A 22,489-nucleotide genomic window follows, 5' to 3' on the forward strand; every position below is an offset into this window, starting at 1 on the left:
ACTTTCCCTTGGGATGATCTGGGTGGCCGTTCAGAAACTGGGCTCATTTCACTCCCACTCGTCGCTGCCCTCCCCTCCCTTTTACTGCACCCCCGGGTTTTGGTTTTAAGGCTCAGGATGTGCTCTCCTCCCCTGCTTTATGCTCCTCTCTAAGATGAAGACCTCAAGCATCACCACCACTCTCAGCATATCAGCCGTGAGTGTTTGTGGAGCTGATGGTCCTGGGAAGCCTGGCAAGGCACTGTTTGCTGTGCAGGAACCAAACGAGTTCTCTGCAGCTCTCTGGGCAGAGGAGCAGAGCAGCTGGAGGATGAAACGGCCCCACTGGGCAGCTCATCCTGTGCAGAACGCCGGCGAGCTGAGCTGTGTGTTCAGCTACAGCCGCCGGGCTTGAAGCAAAGACAAGTGGCTGCCTAGTGCCTCCTCCCCTCCCCAGGGATGCTCTGCCCAGGGTGAGCCCACTGAATTCAGTCTGTTAAACACCCAGCGAGCAGCTGGGTGATGAGCACTGGTGAGTTATTAGACTCTAATTAGCCAAGCCAGGGAAATCTATCATCAGAGTATTTTTTTTCTTGGTGGCTTGGCTTAGGCAAGCTCCAGGCATCGTGGCAGAGCGTACGTTGTTCGGAGCACCCTGAGTGCTTTTATTCCTGCAAATCTGAGGTAACTCTGGGGGTGATCGGTCCATGCAGCATCCCAGGGGCCCCAAAGGCCCTGATATCTCATACATTGGCTGTGGGTTGCCACCTGATGTCCCCAATTTGCTTCCTCAAGCAAGTGTGTGACCATATAATGAGACTTCGTTTTCATCTAGTTGCTTGCTGCGTAGAAACACAAAGTACGTTTGATCTGGGAAATGTTTGCTCTGTGTTTTGAGAGGAATCCAAGTGACTTTATTCTTCCTCACTTCCCTTTTCTTATTATTGTGGTGGTGGTTTGTTGGTGTTCAAAACAGTTTTCTCTGCCTGTTCTTCCCTCTGTTGACTCCGAGCAGACTGTGCAGTAGGGAATTATTTGCAGCCGCAGCCCAATAACTCACCATGTCACAGCTCTTTAATTTTTGTGGGGACTGTCCTTTGAGCTGTAAGCGCTAAGTCGATGGGAAGTATTATAGTTATTTAATATTTATGCTGCAGGAGTGCCGGAGGCTCCAGTCAGTTCAAGACTCTTCTGGACAAAGTACTGAGGGTACCCAGCAGCAAGCAGAATCAAAGCCTCGCTTTGTTGATAGAAAAATAACACAGTTCTTTTTGTCTCCTTCTAGAAGCTACATTTTTCATTCCTGGTATTGTTACAGTTGTCAGGGGTGCATATATTTATGTCAACAGATGCATGAAGAGATGTTGGTAATGGTAGGGGGTGAGGGGATGTAAGTGGTGCCTTGGTTGAAACCAGTTGCAAGAAGCGAGTGAGAGCCTTCATGAAGCAGGGGTGCCTCTGAAAATGCCCAACAAGGCTCCCTGGGACTGAGTGTCAGGGCTCTTTGGGAGAGAAGCTGAGAGAGAAGACCCTGCAGAAGGAGCAGCCAGTTGCAGACACACTGGTAGCACAGCCCAAACTTACATCCCTGAGCAAGCGTGACAAGGAAAAGGGCTCGTTGGTTGGAAGAGGTGGGGAGCTGTAAGCAAATCCCAGCTCTTCTCGTTTGAACCTGTGTTCAGGGCGATGAGAATGTGTGTGCCTTGGGGAGGGAAAGAGGGTGCATCCGACTCTGGGCTCCTTTCCTGGATCACCCGGCAGCGGGAAGAGCCTGCGTGCTGGCTGAGGGCTCACAGCAGCCGTCAGCAGGAAGGAGTCTGTTCTTCGTTGATCCCCAGGCGCGAGGGCTTGTTCTGCTGGGTGCTGAGTGCCTCGGCTCACCCGAGCGCGACATCTGCTTAAACACGTGTAGAGGGGAAGGGTAGAGGAGGCAGCACCTTTGTAACTAAGAATGGAAAAATCCATTTGAGGTGTTAAATCTCTCCTGGTGTGAGTTAAAGCATTCACGGAGCCGTAGTGATACAGGGATATAGGGGAAGGTTTGCAGGAGAGAGGTGCCTTTTCCTTAGGCCAGCTGGTACCTCTGAAGAAATCCTGCTTGATTCGCTGGAGTATGAGCCAGTTTGGTTGCTTCGTTATAGCCCTAATTTAACAAAATGCCTCTACCAGATACCAGTAAAGGGAAGGGACTGAGAAATTTTTTTTGCAGCTGCTTCCAAGCTCTTATAAATTTTGTTGGTAAGTGTTACTTGCTCCTTGCTCTTCACTGATGCTCTAAATATGGGCTACAGGGCTGTGGTTGAAAACAAGAAATGTAATGTTTGAAGATAAATGTTTTGCTGTCTGCTTCTGTTTCAGGAGGGAGATATCTGGCCAAATTCTTCGGTTGAAGTCAAAGTGACCTTTAAACCCCGAGAAGTCAAAGTCTATCAGCAGGTGGTCTACTGCGACATCTCAGGTACAGCTCCTTTCTCTCCTGTTACCCACCGTGAAGGCGAGGCACAAAGAGAACCAGCCCATGCGGTTCCCGTGTAATTGTGGGAAGGGTCGATGGTGCTGCACATGCCCACTGTCCCTGCAGCTTCCAGGCGATCTCCTGTCCCAAGGCCAGCCCTCAGGATGCCTGGCTGTGAGCTTGGGTCACTGATCCTAGGAGAACCAAGGCAGTGAAGGGATAAATTTTCATGCCGTGGGTTTGCCAGCATTTGCTCTGCTGCGAGGTGTCTGTAAAGGCTGAAGAGCTGCACAGCAGAACAGCTTTGGTGGGTGAGCACTAAACCCCTAGAGACCATTTACCTCCAAGATGAGTCTTTATTACATGGCTGCAGCATCAGACTCCTGAGTTCCCAGTGTACTCCCAGACCCTGGCTCACCTCCTGCTACCCGGGCGCTGCCAGACCTCAGGTGGCTGAGCCCTTCTGAGCCGCGGGGTGTCTGCCAAAGGACCACCTCTGGCCAGCACCACGGGCTGCTCTCCCTGCGTGGGAACTGTCACCTTGGGGCTCCAAGTCTACGGTGTGTACGGGTAGCGTTGCACAGGGCTTGCTGTACTCAGCAGGGTGAACACCCTGCCTGGAAATCGGAGTCCGAGCATCTGCTAGACAAGCTTTATGCTCATCCTGTCTTCCAGAAAAAGATTTGACAGTTCTTCTGGGAGCAGCTATCATTGACCCACCCCAGTTACACCCTCTTTGCCCTTACAGAGGTGATGGCTTTGCTGTGCTAGCACGGGGCAGGGAGTGCTTGCAGCAAGCTGCATGGTTCAGGTTATCTTGTCCTTCCTCTGCACCTCTGCACAGTGCTGCTTAAGGTGTATTTGGAGAGTGGGAGAGAGCTGTCAGATTTCCATCCAGGGAACATGCTGGTTTTCCTCATCTAAGAGGAAGAGGTGTGAGGCCCGTGGTGCTCCTGTTCAGAGGGTGCTGGAATCACTAACCCAGCTGCTTTGTTGCTTTCCTTACCGCTCCAAGCTGACGGATACAAATGTCAAGAAACAGCTTTTTATTTATACAGTAATTGCGCAGGGTTTACTTGGCAAATGCCACCTCCAGTAATTACACAGGGCTTGTGTTAACAAACTGTCTTCCTGCCCACCAGCTGCAGTTGTTGGAGCTGTGGAAGGGAAGGATTGATTTAAAAAGTTGCTCCCGAGGGATTCCTCGCTCAGCGCTGTGGCTCCTGGCTCTGGGATTTGTCGCTGGTGATGGGGGTGTCCATCACTTTGCTGCAGGGATCTCCAGGGATTGCTCCAGGAGAGCTTTTTCATTGCAGAGAAATCGGAAAACTACTTGCATGCAACCCTAGAGCTGGTCTGGGAGTTATAGGAAACAGAGCTGGGCTAACGATCTGTGTTTAGGAAGAGGAGCCTGCTCTGGAAAGACCCTGATGGGCTCTCAGGAGAGCTTGACCCTTCCACTGGCTCCTTGGAAGAGGACTTCTAGGAAGTCGTTTAAATGATGCACCTACCCCCCATCCCTTACAAAACAGAGCTGATCCCCTGTATTGTCAGGGTGGAAACTGTCCCAGAGTCAAGGTCCCTGGGTGCAAACAGAGTTTAAAGAAGAAAACAACCATCTTTAACTAGAGAGTCAATTAATTTTGCTTCTTGGTTCCTCTGAGGAGCGTGACTGCCTTCCTCGTGCATTTGCACGCCAGTCACAAATCCCTTCGGAGTGTGACGTGCAGATGGTGGGGGAATATTTGGAAGCTTTGCCCCAGTGCAGCACTGTGAGTTGTGCAGCTGGATCTCCTGCCCCACTGGAAAGGGGCTTTGCTGGCCTCCACTTGTTTTTGCAGGTGCCTCCATAAATTGCTTAGCAGATGCTTTGGGATCAGGTGGCTTAGGGAGCTAATGGGCACTGGGTAACTTGCAAAGCTGGCAGTTAAGAAGTGGTTTGAAATTTGCTCTTGGCAAATATTTAAGCTCAAAATGAACTTAGTTATTCATACAAATAAAGCTGTGGCTCTTGAGTGCCGGAAGGAAGCACATGGTGGGGGGTCAGACACCTAAAATTAAATTTTCCTGAATACTGCCTGTAGTTTAGTCTGCTCCTCGTCCCTTGGGAAAAGCCCACTCTGAGGTTCACCTGGAAGGAGGAAGAGCAAAATTTCTGTGTTTTCCTTAAGTTTTACGTTCAACATAGGGGTTAGAAGAAAGGATGGTTTCCATGGACCTTCAGGAGAGGATCATGGAATCACAGACTGGTTTGGGTTGGAAGGGACCTTAAAGCCCATCCAGTTCCAACCCCCTGCCATGGGCAGGGACACCTTCCACTAGACCAGGTTGCTCCAAGCCCCATCCAACCTGGCCTTGAACACTGCCAGGGAGGGGGCAGCCACAGCTTCTCTGGGCAACCTGGGCCAGTGTCTCACCCACCCTCACAGCAAAGAATTTCTTCCTCACATCTCATCTCAATCTCCCCTCTTTCAGTTTAAAACTGTTCCCCCTCGTCCATGAGGATGAGGACCTAGTGCAGAAGAGGAAGATCTGCCCCTGATTTTTCCATTGCAGTAGCCATGGGATGTATCTCAGCATGATCATGGACAAAAGCTTGTCACTTGGAAATCTTTGCCGTTTCCTAAGAGCTTTCATGGCTTAGACCTAGAGTTTTTAATGAAAATGAAGCTGCGTGTGATGCAAGATGGAGAAATCTTTTGACAGTGACCACTCAATACAGCCTCTTTTATAGCACCTGTGGAATAGAAATGCACAGCCCTCCAATTAATGCCTGAGCTGTGAAATATAACTCTCATCTCTGCCAGCAGCTGGGCTTTGGCTGGCCCCACTTAAAAGATGTTGAATTCAACAAAAGCTCCCTAGCTCTTTCTTTCTGGCTTTGGACGTTATCGAACATCCTCATCCCGTGGTTGCAATATCAAGAAGTCAGTAACCATTGAAAAGGCTGTTCCAGGAGAGTGGTTTTTGCAAGTTGTGATCTGGTCACTGGGTCACACCTGGGCTGCTCTTTCCAAGAAAAAGTCATTTTGGATGTTCTCGAATAACTACGCATAAGACTTTTTTTTAAAAGCAACCTTCAAGCCCTGATCTTTAATAAATGGTGAGTGTGGCACGAAAGCAGCTTGAAGGAAAGAGGAATATTTTTGCACTAAAGCTACACTGAAGGTTATACACAACATTTTGGGGCTCTCTTCTCCTCCTTGTGCTACTCTTTCCATGCAGAGCAGAATGGGATGGCAGGGAGACCCAAGCTGAAATTCAAGCTGGGATTCAGGCACTTTGGGCTGCTCTGGTGGTTCAGAACAGCCTTCAGACTGAAAGTTCCTGCTCTCTGTCATCTTATGGAAGAAAATTAGCATCACAGGGTTAGGTCTAAGCCTTGGGGTCTCTGCAGCAAGAGGTGTGTGTATTAGCAGGACGTTTATGTCTTGTCTGATCTCAGTAGTGAGGAGGCTGGTTTTCCATAACCGCTCAGCGTGTTTCAGGTGAGGCCTCTTTAACAGAGGTGAGCTCTGGGATCGTGGTGGGAACTCTGGAGATCACAAAGCCCTGTGTTATTTAGGTGCTGCGGCAGGAGGCGAGCCCTTGAGCACCCAGGTACAGAGCTGGATGTTGGGCACAGGCGGTGGCTGAGATGCTCTGCCTGCTCCAGGCAGTGCAGGGATGTGCGTATCGCCGTTAGCAGGGAGCTTCACCTTCTTGGGCTCGTATTCCTCTGCTCTTGTGCTGTCGTCTCTGATTACATCAGTACAGATGGCATATTTTTATCTTCAGTTTTGTTTTGTGAGCTTTGTGCCTTCACTGAGTGGATTCAGAGCTTGTCTAAGCGCATGGGAAGAAATTCAGAGATTGTGGTTTAAGCTCAGCGTCACTTTCTCAGGGTACAAACTGATCACTGGATTAGAAACCAGCCCCAAAAAATGTCTCCTGAGGGAAGAGAAAGGTCCTATATCTTCTCCTGGAGCATCTAGAGCTGGTCCCATCCAGCACAGAGTCGGGGACTAGCACTGAGGCAGCCTGGAAAATCCAGGATAAGAGAGGGAATTATTGTACTGAAATGAAAATCTCTCCCCAGGTCGTGAGACCAGGCTGGCCCTGCGCATCAAAGGAGAAGGCCTGGGGCCCCAGCTCTGCTTCAGGTTTGACCAGCTGGACATCGGGAAGGTCTTCATTGGCTCAGCCAACAGCTATGAGGTGAGCACTCAGGGGTTCGCAGGGGTTGGGCTGGATCCTGATGGCTCCCAGGGCAGCCCTGAGCCTTGTGGACCTGCGGGATTTCTGGCAACTCAGACATAACGGTCACATTTGGGGGGTTTCACAGAATCTGGATACTTTTGATGGGGTCTGAAAGGTGTATATGTTGTTCACAAAGCCTTAATCCCTGGTTTTTGGCAACCTCCCTTCAATATCAGCTGGGAGGCTTCATGCAAAAAAATCTCCCCTTGACACATGAAAGCAACACTGGGTCAAAAAGATCAGTGTCCAGAGGCTTTTGTTTCAGCCCTAGATGCAATGCACCTTTGTGCTCCGGCTGGTAAAAAGCAGCTGGAGCAAATTTACTGCGTTTGAACTCAAGTCGGTTGCAAACAGTTTTCGGTTAAGTGCATCCTACCGGTTCCTGGGAGTCAGAGGAAAGCCGTCCTGGCTCAGAGCTGCCCCGTGCAGAGAAATGGGGAGTTTGAGCCACACTTCAGGCTTGGTGCATCACTGGCTCTATAAAGAGCAAAGCGTTTCTGGAAAGGGAGCAAAGGAACTTTCTACATATTTGCCTCCCCGCAATGGTGTCAAGTCTTCTGCAAAAAAATAAGAGCAACTGAAAGAGGTAGAAAATGAGGCAATACATCATGCTAGACACTTTCAAAAGCTGGGCTGTGGCAGGGAAGGACACGCTAAGGTGCTTTCTCACCAAAATATTGTGTGCTCTATGCATTTTTAATGCTGATACTTTATTGATTCTCTCTTTATCAATTTATTATTTTCATTACTTGAGAAAATATGAATAAGTAGGTGATGCTGTTGGTGCTTTCCTAAGCAGCTAGGCTGGGGGTAAACCTCAGCTCAGCGTAGGGATCCCTCAGTGCGATGTGTAACTAAGGTGTAAAACACATGAGAGAGTAGTTTTCAAGTTACCAGTGCGGAGTTTGAATATGTGAATATTTTCGACAGCTGCAAAATTAAAAAATAAGGGACATTGCTTCTGTCTCAGTTTTTTTTCTAACAGGTTTTGCAAGGATGAAAATTAGGGAAAAGAAATCCAAAGCAGACAGAGAAGTCCATGGCAATGGCAGGATTTCACCCTGCCGCAATCAGAGACTTCCCAGCTTTGCTCTGGGTCGGGCTGTCGGTGACTGACAGCACGCTGGGACTCACGGGCGGGTGTGAAAGGAATGAATCTCAACGAGTGCTGCGGGGTTGTGTCACTCGTTTGAGGTGTAGATCTCTTGAGTGTTCAACAAAATACGGCTTGGTTCTAAATTTGCAGGTTATTCTAATAATGGTGGCTGTGAATATTTAGGAAAGGGAAGTTGTTTGGAATAGCTGGAGCCTCTGTGCACCTCACGCCCATCCTTTCCTGACGTGTCTGTTTGAGCAAAGACTGAGAAACTATCGTATTAAAGAAAAAATGAAAGAAACCTAAATTATATTCCTTAGCAGAGTTGGGGAGTGCCTCTGAAGTTGGTGATAGTGCTGACCTGAGGTGTCTTCTACATATAATAAACCTGTTGTCTGCAATGGAAGCTGAGCGTGTTCTGCCCTCGGCAGGGTCGGACTCACCTGGAGCAGAAGCAGTTGTTGGTGGTTCACTAGTAGTGCTGCAGTGGCCCTTCCTTGCTCTTAGGGACAGGTCTGAGTCACCCCAGTGATGCTGAGCAGGTCCTGTGCGCTGCAAGTCGAAGCAGACTGCTCTGTGTCAGCGCAACAAACCCAGAGTGACTCTGTTTACGTGAAGTTATAGCTGCTTTGCATGAGAAAACCCCAAGGCAAAACTTGTCCCCTTGTATTTTCTTTGGCTTCTGCCAAGCAGCAGCAGCACAAAGCATCTTCTGCCTGTTATGTTTATTGTTTAACCAGATGTTAATTGTTGAATCAGAAAACAAACCAGCCTTCCGTAAGAAAGGAGGATTCCTTATGCATTCGATTTTGATTTCTTGTTGCTGCAGGCGATCCTGGTTAACAAAGGACTTATTGATGCTTCCTTCGAGTTGGTCCCTCCAGCTACGGCTCTGGGCTCCTGCTTCACCTTCCTTCCCCAGACGGGCACCATTTCACCGGATGGGCTCCAAGCCATCAAGATCTCCTTCAGTTCTACCATCCTGGGGCCATTTACAGAAGAATTTGTGTTCAATGTGAATGGATTCTCTGAGCCTGTGACCTTGACTATCTGGTGAGGAGGATTGTGGGAGCTTGGTGGGTACATCTGTAGCTATCTCTGAGTAGTCATCTCCCACCTCCCTCATTTTGTGGTGAAACAGAGACAAAAAGGTGTTGTCTAAGGTCTTAGCGTGGGGATGGTAGGATCAGAGCTGAGACTAAGAGCCAAGGCTTTTTAACCTTGACTCCAGTTTGAACCTTGCAATTGCAGCAGCAAACGATGAAGTGTAATTGTCTGCAAGGGAAATGACTGTGCCTCCTAAACTTGATACCCAGTTTAACTCTGAGAGTCTTGGCTCACCTTTCCCTTCATGGTTGAGCCAGGGTGGCTCTGTGACTTTCCAGGATGCTCTTTGCACAGAATTTGGCAGCAGTAGGTTCCTTTTGTGACCCTTTGACATCTACCCTGGGGCTTTAAGTGACTACCCATGCTGGAAAAAGTGTGACTGGAGGCTGCACAGGAGAGGTGTGGAGATGCCTGCTGCCCAGTGCAGGTACCCAGGAGCTGGAGTGACTCCTTCCTACAGGTAGCTCGTTCCCCCTTGGGCCATGGCAGACAGTGTGGTGGTATCAGCTTTGGGCAGTAGATGGTCTGGGACGTCCCACCTGAACACACAGCAAGACCAAAAGGGGCTTTGGAGACAGTTGAGAAATGGGGCAGCCTGGGTGACTGTGCAGCCAGGAGAAGTGTTTTTCAAATCCTCTGTGAATAATGCATACAAAATGGGTGGCAGCAGCCTCACCATCATCTCTCACGCTAAAGCACTGAGACAAGCTGTCCTCCCGGCTCTTGTGCAGCGAGTGCTGCGGTACCTCCTTTGTGCAGCCAGAAAAGTGCCGACGCGGGAGATGGGGAGCTCTGCAGCAAGTGCTGTCACAAGGACTTGGGCATCATCCATGGGCTGGTGCTATTGCAAAAGATAATCCTTGCTGAGCAAAGGGGAGAGAAGGAGAAGAAGGGCTGATGATAGGGGAGGCAAAGCTCACTTCTCAGGACCACAACAGCATACAGAGTTGTCCCAGCTGGTCTTTAACCATGGGCTGGTGGGATATCGTGGTGTAGGCAGGAAAGCTCCGGAGCTTTGGGGCTGGCTGTGCCTCCTCCGCAGCCAGCCTCCTGGGCTGCTGCTGGTGGGAGGCACTAGATCAAGGTAGTAAAGAAATGAAAGGAATCGGGTGAGGGAAATGGAGAAAAAAAGGACAAGAAGGTCGTTACTTTGCAAGAGAGATTGGTGAGTAGGTCTGACCTTGGGAAGAGAAACAATGATGTTGGCTTTGTGTTTGGAGGGAAAGTGCTGCTTTTTTTGGAAATCAAGAGGGAACACTTTGCAATCAAATAATTTATTCTCCACTGTCCCTCCCCCCGACTGGTCACGGGGTGTTATTGCGTAAGCAGCTTTCTCCTTGAGCAAGGGCAGGTTTCGCTTGCAAAGCTGCGCTTGTCGCAGGTAGATCACAGCATGGCTTGGGTAGTGCCCGCTGCCTCTGCCCCGCAGTGCCCTAGCTCCTGAGGAAGGACGGAGCTGTCAGCGGGATCGTTGTCTCTTGGCTACCCCACAACCAAATGGAATGGTCCCGGTTTCCCCACTGATGCTCCGGTGCCCAGCACGTCCTCCCCTTCTCTGTGGCCACTCTGCCCTGTTCTGCTGACACGGCCCTGAGCTCGGTGCAGACCTTATGTCTCGGTGAAAGAGGGTTGCTGGGCTTATGTTTCTTTCTTCCCTATCCTTGTGCTCCTCTCCTCCTGGATAGTGGCTCCTGTGCAGCCCATCTGATGGTGGCTCCTGTGCAGCCCATGTCATGGTACCCCAGCATCCCCATGTGCTCCCACACAGCTGTCCCTCAGCTTTAATTCCCATTGCCATCCACTCTGAGATGTCACCTGCCTCCTTGATTTCTGTCTTGCCTTTGGTTCAAGGATCCCTATCCAGCTCTTATCTCTCATTCTCCAGCCCCACAACTCAAGCTGTTCGTTTTCAAACTCCTTTGAGATGTCCACCCACCAGGTCAAGCTGAGCTTCCCTCTTTGGGAGGCTTTGAGCACTGGATTTAGTCCTCTGTGGAGGAAAACTCCCAGTTCTTTTGAATGGAGGCAGGCTGGCTGGTGGGACGCTGGGCTGCAAAGGAAGGAATGGGGATGAGTGTTCAAGTGGTTCCTCTCCTGCCTTGTTATCCTTCCTGCTCTGCAAGGACCCTGATCTCCCTTCACAGGTGCATTAATTAATGCTACTGTAAGACACAGTTGTTGCCAAAACCACTGCCTTTCCCCTCCGTTTCTTGCAAGCTGTATCACTGTCAGCTGTTGGTGCACAGAGCTCGGGGTTGGCTCCTCACCTGAGCCATCTGGGCAGTTGTTCAGGTTTAACTTCCTTGAGCACGCAGCAGAAATGGCAGTCATTTCCCCACTTGCCTGGCAAGGCTCATCCTTGGCAGTTTCCCAGCGCGATCCCCAGTGGTGGTTGGTTTGGAGGTAGTTTTCCATCGTCTCCTGGCAAAGTGCTATGATAGAAAGCATGTCTGCTCCCTTTGCTCCGTCCAAACTAAGCTGTTAGGGGTTGGGAGGGTAGGTCTGATTATGTGAGGTCCTTGGAGAGGGAACTTCATCATCAGCAAGGGTTTGCTACCTGATTGATTCTCAGGAACTGATTAAGCTCAAAGAATTGAGTTTAGCATTGGATTGAAACTCCTGAAAGTCAGTTTCTGAGTGCTTTTTGACTATGCAATCAGAAGATGCCCAAACCGTAGATGATTATTCTTTTCTTGGAAACCATCCTTACAAGGTCCTGAGTGCTTGTTTGTTTGGTGTTTAGAAAGGGCTGCTGGAAATGGGACACCACGGATGAGCACAGGTCCCACCTGCAGGATGGTGGCAGTCCTGTGAATAAAGTAGAAGGCCCCATTCGCTGTGGTCTCTGATTTAACTAAGAGGCAGAGCTGGCATTGATTAGCATCAACCATTAAATCAATTAATGAATGTTGTACAGCTCTGAGTGCTGATGTCAGTGGGTGTTGGTGAGTTTTGGAGTTTGGAGCCTGGCTGCCGCATTTAAGGTCGGGCAATGAGGTGTGGTGGGTTCAGGGCACCCATGTTTGGTGGTTTAAGACGTGTTGCTCTTGGATGTGTCAGCTGGTGCACTGGTGGCAAGCTGATACTTTCCTCCAAGATTCAGCTGTCCATTGTGTAGAACTGTTGCTGCTCTTGTTGTGGTCAGTGGGTGTGTGGGTGCTTCCCTGGATTCACACCTCAAAATCCTGCCTGCCTAATGATTGTGTGGCTCAAGATCTTCTGAGGAACAGATGTTCATATGCTGCATGGAAACACCAGTTCCAGCTAAGAAATAGCAAAGCAGGGAACCTGCAGCTGGGAAGGCTAGTTCCGAGTCCACTTTTATGTGCAGTTAGTTTCAGAAAGTGCAGTTACTTAGAGGAGACTTAGCTGAAAGTAAAAATCACTGAAAGGAAAATCGGCCTGGTTTAGGCCAAACCAGGACATTACCTCTGTGTCAGCGTGTTACAGATGGTGAAACTGAGGCACAAAGTTGTCAGTTGTTCAGGGTCCTTCGTCAGGCCAGCAGCAACTTGGGGCCATGCCCTTGCCCCCTTCCCTGAGCCACATCAGCAGCTATCAGCCGCTGACCACTTTGCTTTGGCTGCCTCCTGTCCGCAGGGGTGCCATGCTGAGCACATGGGTGATGGATTGATTTGAAACCCACCGCGGTTCTGAGACCAGCTTTTATCCACCGGAGCAGTAATGGAAGCTGAAAGCTTTGCAGTTCTCTGTAACCAAGCCAATGCCTCCTCTGCCTCTCTTTGTCCTCACAGGGGCTGCGTCATTGGACCGACTTTTCATTTCAACGTACCTTCCCTCAGCTTCGGTGACGTCTCCTTTGGTGAGTGTGGCCCTGGGCTTGGACCACAGGGTGAGAGGTCTGTGCATGACCAAAACGGAGCACTTGAACACGAGAGCATCTGTCACTTGTGTTCCTCCTTAGCAGCCTCCAGGGTGTTAGAACCAGGGCTGCAGATCCTTGGCAGCAGAATGACTGTGCAAGTCCTTGTCCCAGAAGGTCCCAGGGGATGGGGCTGCAGGAGAAGGGAGTTTAAGCCACACACTGGTCTGTAGCTGCTCTGAGTAAATGTTCCTGTTGCAAGGCAAGGACACCATTTACCCACCTGACCTGTAGTGTGAGATGTTAGTTGACCTCGTTATCACCTCCCAGGTAATATGCCCCAGCAATAGCTCTGCATTGTCACTGATGTCCTCAGAGACGTGGGCTCCTTCTCCTTCCCCGCTGAAAGCCCAGCTCTGCTGACAGAGCCGGTGGCTGAGCATCCAGAGCGTCTCCATTGAAGTGCAAATTCTGGTTCTCCATCTCCATCTCACAAAAGGCTTTTTACTGAGATGATCTAAAGTTTAAACGTGAAATCAATCGTGGATTGATTGAAGGGCCATTATCACTCCGTGCCCAGATGCCTCTGTGTATTCATGCTGTTCATGGACTTCTGAAGAAAACTCATTACCTTTCCTGCGCCGCTTCCTCCCCTCCCTGCATCCCCGCTCTGCCACTGCTTTGTTGCCTTTTGAATAAATAAACCAACAGGGAACGTGCCGGGCAGAAATACGGTTGTGCAATGGGAGGTTGATCCTGCTTCATCTGACTGCATTAATGAGGCCTTGTCAGCTGAAGGCAGATGTTGTATTTTCGCTTCTTTTAGCCGTGCTGCTGTTGTCTGGGTCTGGAGACTTTGGGTGGGATTGTGAAGTCTGTGTTTGTCCTTTTTGTGCACCTCCTGCCTCCGCGCTGGAGTGGTTGCTGGAGGTGGGCAGTGGTCACTGTCCATGGGCATGGATGAGCTGTCTGCTGGGTCTGCAGTTGGTTTTCCTCCCCAGCTATATTCCAGTAACGCTTGGTAAGCAGGCCATGGGAGATGTCTCCTCCTCGCAGAGCTGGCCAGCCAAGCCAGATGTCCACTCCAGAGCAGGCTGTGGGCTGATGTCCTGTCTCTGCAGAACATTCATCCTGGAGAAGAGAAGGCTCTGGGGAGACCTTCTAGCACCTTCCAGTACTGGAAGGGGCTACAGGAAAGCTGGAGAGGGACTTTTTACAAGGACATGGAGTGACAGGACAAGGGGGAACAGTTTTAAACTGAAAGAGGGGAGATTGAGATGAGATCTGAGGAAGAAATTTTTTGCTGTGAGGGTGGTGAGACCCTGGCCCAGGCTGCCCAGAGAAGCTGTGGCTGCCCCCTCCCTGGCAGTGTTCAAGACCAGGTTGGATGGGGCTTGGAGCAACCTGGTCTAGTGGAAGGTGTCCCTGCCCGTGGCAGGGGGTTGGAACTAGATGGGCTTTAAGGTCCCTTCCAACCCCAACCAGTCTGTGATTCTATGAACATCCCCTTCGGGTATGGTTGTATTGCCGGTGCATAATGCCAAGCTGGTATCGAAGCTCAAGTGCTGTGAGCCTTTGCGGGTGGTGATCAAAGCCAGTCTGCAGCATGGACGTGATGTTTGTTAGGTGAGACATGGTTCCTGCTCATTTCTAAGCAAGCACCAGGCTTGCCTCCCACAAAGTGGGCTGCAAGTTGTCCAGTGCTCAGTCTGGTTGCCCCAAAACAGGAGATGCCTTAAGGATCCTGCCTAGAGAAACTGCATGAGAGTGCTTTGCATCATGCTGTAGTTCCCAATTTCATCCAGGCTTTCTTCTACTGTAGCTTCTCCTTGATGACAATACACTGCTTTTGTGTATTGAAAACTGTGGGAGTGTTCCCGGAGTTAACAGGGAATTTCATGGGTTGAATTTTCAGAATAAATGGTCTGTCTTGGGGGCACACTCATAAGTGAGAAATAATTGGTGCTGTTTTTGGGGCGTGTGAGAGAGCTCCTTGGTTAAAGAGAGAAAAGCTTCTGGTGTTGGGCATTGCCAAGGGAGGGAGCAGTCTCTGTGATCAGCATAAGTGCTGATGAATTCCTTGCTTAGTTTCTCCATTAGCTGTAATTCAGATTGAAGAGAGCTAAACTCCAAGCGCAGTTTTCTCATAAAAGGATATTCACCCCAGGAATCACGGGATAATTGGTGCATAAATTCAGATTTGTGTCCCTTTCCCAGGCTTTCCTCGCACCTTGTCGTGTTGCCTCACCAACACCTCCTTAGTGCCCATGACTTTCAACCTCCGCATTCCTGGGGACGGCTCGGGAGAGCCCAGCGTTACCAGTTTTGGTCAGGTGTCAGACAACACTCGCCGGTCCTGGAGAAAGGGAGCTCCAGGTTCCGTCAGGCCAACCGAATTTACCGTAACGCCCTGCAGAGGAACCGTTCGCTCCGTCGGAGTCCAGGATATCCAGGTACGGGGCGAGTGCGGCCATACGTGCTTCAGCAGGTGGAGCTGAAGCTTCACTGGTGTATGAGAGGGCTTTAGTGCTGGTAGCATAGCGTGAGTAAGATACACGCACTAGTGTTAGGCTTTTGTTGGCTGGGTTACTCTGGGACACTTCTGAAGGAGCACTGTTTTGTTTCCAAAACCATAAGCTGAAGGTCTTGTACCGTGTAGTCAAGCACAGAAGACATTCATGTGTTTTTTGAGCTGCTTAGAGTGGTTTCTTTGATTTAAAGTGGGCAGAGGAAGGATGAGGACAGAAGGTGGCTGTTCAAGAGAGATGTCATTGTATAAAGCAGTTTGCTTTTCTTCCCGGTCTTGTTTCTCCTCTCCCGTGGAGCAAAAGGAGCTGTATTCACTGCAGCGATCTCCAGTGGGGACTGAAAAAGCTCTGGCAGCAGTGAACTGCACAGCGTCTGCTGGGCCACGTTTTGCCCTCAGCTTCCCACTGTAAAACTGAACTCATTCGGCTCAAGTCAGCAGATTTCCTCTGGACTTATGCTGTTGTAGTCGAGATTAACAATTAGTCCCTTAATTTTAATACAGTAGTGAGTAGAGCATTAGTCTAATTGTGCTTTAATGTAGCTTACATATGCTCTGATAACTGCTCGGTGTATTTAACGAAGCAGATACTGGCAGAAGACTTACATTACTCCCAGACACTGTGCTCTACACGTGGACAAGCAGAAGAATTAGGGCAAAACCCTCCATTTCCTTACCATGGAATGAGAACCAGAGGACACCACACATGGACAAGGGCTTTTAGGAGTGATGGGGTATTTGCTCTTCTCTTCTGCCAGGTCACCCTGTGTTCCAACACCGTGAAGACATACGAGCTGGCACTCGTGGTGGATGTGGATGGTGTTGGCAAGGAGGTGTCGGAATTGCTCCTCACAGCCAGGTATCAGCGCTTTCCTTGCAGCTCATCGTCTCTCCTCGTGCATCTACCACCAGCACGCTGCCTTGCCTGTGGTTTGCTGGCTCCAGCTCCAAACGAGAAGCGTTGCTTAATGAGCTAGTTGTGCCCAGCTAGATGTGAACCAGCAGTGCTTTGAAAGCAGCTCGTGTTGAGAAGCACCTGGGCTCGATGGACAGGCATGGCCGTGAGCTGCCTTCTAAAGGGAACAGTAATTATATTTGTTATTGGCCTGTTTTTTGGTGCTTGAGGTGTAACAAATATCCAAAGGGCCCCCTCTCCTTCCTGCAAGTGAAGGACTTGTGCTGGGTTGCGACCAAAATGCAACGTTCATTTGGGATGCAGCGAGGAGCCCGCTCAAAGCTGGTGTGTGGTTCAGTTAACGAAGGCGCGTGCAGAAGGTAGCTACAGGAATGGGGCCAGGGTGATCACCCACTGCGTAGGGCAGGTGGTGGCTTGTGCCCTCCATCGCTGGGACAAGGGGCTGAGTTTTCAGGCAGGGCGACAGCGGCATGGGAGAGGAGGGAGTCGTTTTTACTGAGCCACTGGAGTCTTGTGTTCCCTGAGCCTTGGTGAGCTCTGGTGCTTAGTGGGAAGGCGAGCTCATGCCTTGCTGGGACCATTGGGAGGGTCCTTGCAAGCCCCCTGGGGCAAAGGTGCCCATCAGACAGCTCTGGGACAGGGCACCGCGCTCTGCCTGGGCGCCCTGCAGCCTCTGTGGTGCTGAGTCCCAGGGTTTGCCCCTCTTTTACAGGAGATTGTTGAGTAAAAAGAAGTTCCAGGCGATTTATCGCTGTAGGAGTATTAAACATCTGTTTGGCAGTGACAAAGGTGTTCTGCTCCGTTTGACGCTATTCGGGGAATAAACAAACTCCCCATTGTCTCAGTGTCTCTAATCCCCTTTTGGTCATCTCTTTGCCAGATGTGTGGTTCCTCCGCTGCGAGCGCTCAACACCGTCGTGACGTTTGGCCGATGCTTTCTGAAGTTCCCCTATCAGCAGATGCTGACCCTTGTGAACCACAGTGACCTTCCAGGCTGCTACAGGGTTCTTCCTCAGGTTTGACATCGTATCTGCCTCCTGCCCTTCAATGTTATCGAGGGGTTTCTTAGAAAAAAAAAACCCCAAGGGTTTTGGTTAAGATCTTGCGGGTTTATATTCAGGGAGGTTCCTGTTCTCAGCAAACCTAAAGGTTTTATACCTGAATATAAACTTTAGAAAGCCGTTAAATAGGAACCTGTCTGAATATAAACTGTAGGAAGCAGTTTATATTCTAGTCTTTGGGGTGCTTTCGTGCAGGAGAATTTAGGGGATCATGAAAAGCTACTGCAAGGAGGCTGCAAGCACAGGAGTGGGTGTTTGTGGATGCAGCAGCTTTTGGGACCTCCTGAGGATGCCAAGGCCATACAAGTCTTGCATCTTGTTTTGTGCCCTTCTGCTTTCTTGTAGGGATTTTAAAAAATGTGTGTGAATTGCTGTTGTGGTAGATGTTAAGGAGTCTAAAGTTTCCCCAAAGGTCCCTCTGAAGTTGTGTTTGATTCTGTCCCCTATAGAAACGGAAGGAGGAGGATGCTGTGTGGTACTCCAGCCCTGTTTCGTGGGGGATTATCCAGCCTCACAGCTCGGTGGAGGTCCCATTTACACTCGAAGTCCAGGTGATGGGAGAGCAGGACACCGTTGCTCATGTCGCGGTGTTTGGGAGAGAAGAATCCCCACTGGTGAGCCCTCGGGGATGGGGCCTTCATGCGTCTCGTTTTGGTGGGGTGTGGAGTGTACAGGCACGGTTGCTAATGATTCTCCCTGGGAAAACAAGAACTTGTGATATGTGGGTGGTGTGGACAAGGAAAGGAGGGATTCATGGCACAAGCAACAGCTGATGCTCAGAGGAGAGGAAGGACGGTATCCTCTTAGGTGGTAATCTGAGTGTCTGACACAGCAATTAATTACGCATATGTGAGACGGGGTAACAAGGCCAGTCTGAAACCCAGCACAATCCCTGGGTCTCGTGCTCTACTGCGCTATTACATGAGCAGCAACTGCTGCTTCAGTAGGGCTTTTGTTCAGGAGCACTCAGGGGCCTCCCTGAATCCTGCTAATGCAAACGCTGCGTGAGAAACAAGTGATGTCCTGTGCAAAGCTGGGTTTGAGCTTTTCTGAAAGTCAGGCCCATCACGTCTGAGAAATACCCGTCAGATCTTTGCCAAAAGCCCCAGCCAAAGGCACGTGAGTCTCCCCACCGCTCGCACCTGGAGCACAGAGACTTTTTTCCTGCCAAGCTTGGAAAGGGGAGAGGCAAAGCATTCTTGGACTAAAGCCTCCTAAAAGATGATGTTTGCGTTCAGGCGTACACAACAGCAGCGCTGACAACCAAATGTAGGCAAGAGACCGTTGTATGTAGTGCCCTGGCTTCATCCAGCTGACATCGAGAACAAATTTAGTTAACTAAACTTTAATTTAAAATGATAGTAACTTTAGAAGCAGCTGTTTTAAAATGCCTTGTCAGCTCTCTGAGCCTGAAAGAGGATGTCAGAGGATTCCTGGGAACCTTAAGCTTTCTGTAACGGAAAGGAAGGCTGACGTTTGGAAAGTAGTCACAGGGATTTAAACTTTTATTAAAATGAATTGAAATGATGCTGCTAAATCCCCTGGATGCCACTGAACATCTCAGTCTAGGCCTTTGTGGATGTAAACAGTCAAGAGGAAGGCCAGGCGATGCAGGCTTTGCGGGGAAGTCTGAAGTTTGACACTTGCTCACAAACACAAGGCACGCTGCCCTTACAGACGAGGGTTTCTCCCCACCACAATAACCACGTTTTTACCTGTCAGCTTGGTTTTTAACTACAGATTTCTTGCAAAGCTTTTACCCTTGGTTAACAGTTTCTAGTTTCAAAGTTTACCTTAATCTTTTTTTTATTTGGAGATAAATATGTCAGGTTTTTGCCCAAAGGGTGAGCGTTTCAGCTGAGAATCCCAGCTGTCCCTAAAGAAATGTCTAGCATGAGACTGAGCGACGGTGCGTGCCCATTAAATCCATCTTCAACGTGCAGCGTTTGTGCTCGGTTGCTGCTGGCACCCAGCGAGTGCTGGTAGAAACCTCTCTGGGTGTATGAACAGCACAGACAGGAGTTTTTGGCTCTCTGGTGAGAATCTTTGTGTTTTCTATAGAACTGCCTTATGGTTTAGGTGCAGCTTCTGTGGTTCCCTAGTAACCGACTCATCCAAAGCTCTCTGGGCTAGCAGAACAACTAGCCATCTTGTTATACACCCTGCGCTGACAGCAAATCCATCCCATATGGGTCATATGATGTGAATTTTACCTCAGGGGAATCGCTGCAGTATGTTCCAGTAAAGCAAAATATAAGCTTGCTCTGGTCGTCTGAGGTTACCCCGTCTGGTATGGCTGCCAAGTCCTTACCCCGTCAGGTAAAATATCCAGGTCTTTCATCCAGGTTGGGTAGGGTCCCTCCGTGGGTCCGGTGCCTGGTATTTTGCAGGTGCCACCTTCAGTTTGGTGTAAGTCATCTCCTGCGTTAAGGAGCTGATAATCCCCCCCCCCAGGGTTACTGGTGGCGAGGCAGCCTCGTGTGCCACGGGCAGGGGGTTGGCAGCTGGCTGCGATCAGAATTAAGCGGTCGTTGCCAGGGACAGATGCTCTTCATTCCTGGTGGAATGTGACATCACGTACCCACCGGCACAGCCAGCAGTGCTGCTGGGGGGTGTGTGTATGTGGGGCCATGGTACTGACGGCAAAGTCGCCATCTCCTTTTACTCCCTTTCCCCGTGTGTCACGTTGCCTGTAGCACCATTGAACGGGGCTTTTCTTGTCCCTTTTAAGAAGACTGCAGGTGAAGGGGCTGGGTTTCTTTATAAGCCCTTTCCTTGGTGATGATTTATCCTGTTAGTGCACACTCTTGTTGGAGCCTGGGCATCCTCCAGATGTTATTCTGCCCATCTGCAAAAGGTCCTGCCCTGCCTTTGCTGTTTCTGCCCTGCTGTCACCTGGAAGCAAAGGCAGCTGGTGAGGCACAGCTCTTCCCTCCAGGTCCTCCTTCCCAGGAGGGATCAAAGGTCCATCATTACGCATCACTTCAGTTCCATCTTTCTGAGGTACCAGCCTTGGTACATGACTTTTGGCTGGCTCTTGCACAGCGTCCTGTCAAGGACTGAGCGTTTCTGGATGCTGCTCCTTCTAGCTGAGTTGGACTAGTGATTCTGACAGCTGTCAGTGCCACTTCCTTGAGTCAGCCATCATTAAAGGTTTTACATCATGGAGGCTGGTTTCTTTTTGTGGTTAAATCATACTCCGTGCCGTCCAGTGAATCCTACAGCAGCTTGTCGGTGTCAGGAGCTTTATGCATTCGGATCCTGGGTAAGAGTAGGGGTGTTTAGAATTGGTGAAATCCAGTCAGACTGGATAAATTCTCATTGTTTTTAGTGGTGTGAGAAGGTGGTTTAGCAAAGGGCTCCGCATTCCTCCTCCAATAGTCTGTGCCAGTTCTGCAAGAACAAAACTTTGGGGTCTCAGACTGTCCAAAGAAAGCAATACTGCTTGAATGATGTGATGAATTAATGTCTGTTAGTCATATAATGCCAGGAATACACATAAACACAAGTGAGAGGCAACTAACTTGCATGATGTCTAGCCTGAAGAGCCTGCTTTGCTTCTGCCTTGTGCTGGTTTTCACAGGTGCAGCTTTGGGAGCGTTACAGGAGTTACTGTCCAAGTGCGGCTGTGCAGCAGCAGAAGTCGGGGAGGGTGGTTTGGGGCAAGATGGAGCAGTAAAAGGGCTGGGAGCAGGCACAGGGCAGAGGAAGGCGAGCTGACAGGGTGGAGGTGGTGTGAATGCAAGTGGGGAAAAAAGCAAGCGTGGGAAACTGGGTTTCTTTATCCCCTGGATGAAGAGAGCTCGTGGCTTTCAGGTGGGATCGCTCCAGATCCCACACTTGTTCCAGGCTTTCTCCATCAGTGTTACAGCACTGGAAACTTCAAACAGCCATAATTATTCCCCAGTCTAGGAGTCCCCTTAGAGCTGTCTGATCTTTTTTAACTTTCCATGGTGTTTGTTTTTTCTTTCCTCCCTGCCTCCTGGAGCAGAAGATCAATTTAGTGAGCACTGGAGAAGGACCAGTTGTCTGTGTGCACTCGAGTGAGATAAATTTCGGCAGTATCCAGGTTCTCCAAGATGCTTCCCGGACCCTCCACCTCTCCAATCAGAGTGTCATCCCTGCATACTTCTGGGCAGAGATGGTAAGTACCTGGGGGGCTGTTGTCCAACAAAAATGGCTGGTCCGTAGCAGCATGTGACTTGACTTTTATATACAACATTTCCATATCCCGATTTGAGAGAGAAAGCAAGATCTTCCATCACAGTGCAGCAAGAGGAGCCTGGCTCTGAGTTTGCATAGTTGTAGGCGAATCCAGGAATGTCGGGACTTCATACCCTAAGTCCTCTGTTGGCTTATCCCTGCTTGCCACGGTGTCTGCAGGTCGGTGACCCTTGGGACCAGTGTGTTATCCTGTGCTCATCCCCTGGATCCTGGGTCTGCCTGATGTGCTTTTCCTTGTCAGGTTGCTTTCCCAGCTGCCGGGCAGCCCTGTTAGAGCCTCCTCTGGATCAGCAAGGGGAGGGTTTGCCTTTTTCATGGGTAAAGACTGAAGGAACAGGTCAACGTGAAAGAGCCGCTGCAGCTTAGCTGGGGGCTGGCTACTGACCAAGGTGGCTGTTTCTCCTTCTCCTTCCCGCTGCTGTCATTTTCTGTTCCTGTTGCCCCAAGTGTCTGATTTTTGCCCTATTGACAAGTGTGAAGGAGTTGTATTGATTAATGGAAGCGTTTGCTCTCCCTGTAGAAAGGCAGAGAGGAAAAAGCATCTTTCTTTGGTCGTTTCCTACTTGTTCTTTGTCACTTTGTCTTCTTGGGGACCTTTCATTCGGCTGTGAAGAATGACATCTGTGGGCATCACAGAAGGCAGCTGCACATCACGCCTGTGTGATCCGGACAGAAAAGACAGGCCTAGGGTGTAATTTTTGTTAATCAGTGGCAGCTTTCTCCTGCCTGCATAGCCACCATGCTGGGTCTGTTGTGTGCTACCGCAGGGAGGCAACCGGTGGTTTCCTGCTGCCTTGTAATGAGGGAGGAGAGAGAAAACCTTCCTTGGGACTTCCCCTTCTAGTTGATGGTGCTCTGGTTCCTAATTTGGGAACCTGGCCTCCAGCTGGTCTTACCCTCATCATTAGCAGAGGGTTTTCTGAGGGGTTATTTAAAATGCTTTCTGTGACTTTGAAGTGCTGCTTGGTTTTCCGATGCTCTTCTCCCTTGGGCTGGCTGATGTCCTGTTAGAGCACAGAGCTGCCAGCCTGATGGATGGAAACTTGAGCAAACTTCACCGAG

At 49.9% G+C, this 22,489-nt stretch overlaps 1 protein-coding gene across 1 annotated transcript in view; it reads left to right on the plus strand.

Annotated features, from left to right (window-relative positions):
- The window catches only part of LOC137669483 (hydrocephalus-inducing protein-like), a 164,747-nt gene that overhangs the window by 43,031 nt on the left and 99,227 nt on the right, over positions 1-22,489 (plus strand). Inside the window, exons 9-16 of the mRNA XM_068411584.1 lie at positions 2,338-2,437; positions 6,513-6,631; positions 8,599-8,822; positions 12,632-12,699; positions 14,917-15,152; positions 15,985-16,085; positions 17,023-17,158; positions 17,653-17,817. Coding sequence (XP_068267685.1) covers positions 2,338-2,437; positions 6,513-6,631; positions 8,599-8,822; positions 12,632-12,699; positions 14,917-15,152; positions 15,985-16,085; positions 17,023-17,158; positions 17,653-17,817 — 1,149 coding nt within the window. The remainder of the gene's footprint in view (positions 1-2,337; positions 2,438-6,512; positions 6,632-8,598; positions 8,823-12,631; positions 12,700-14,916; positions 15,153-15,984; positions 16,086-17,022; positions 17,159-17,652; positions 17,818-22,489) is intronic.

The sequence above is a fragment of the Nyctibius grandis genome, chromosome 12, assembly GCF_013368605.1.
Source record: "Nyctibius grandis isolate bNycGra1 chromosome 12, bNycGra1.pri, whole genome shotgun sequence".
Classification (NCBI taxonomy): Eukaryota; Metazoa; Chordata; class Aves; order Nyctibiiformes; family Nyctibiidae; genus Nyctibius; species Nyctibius grandis.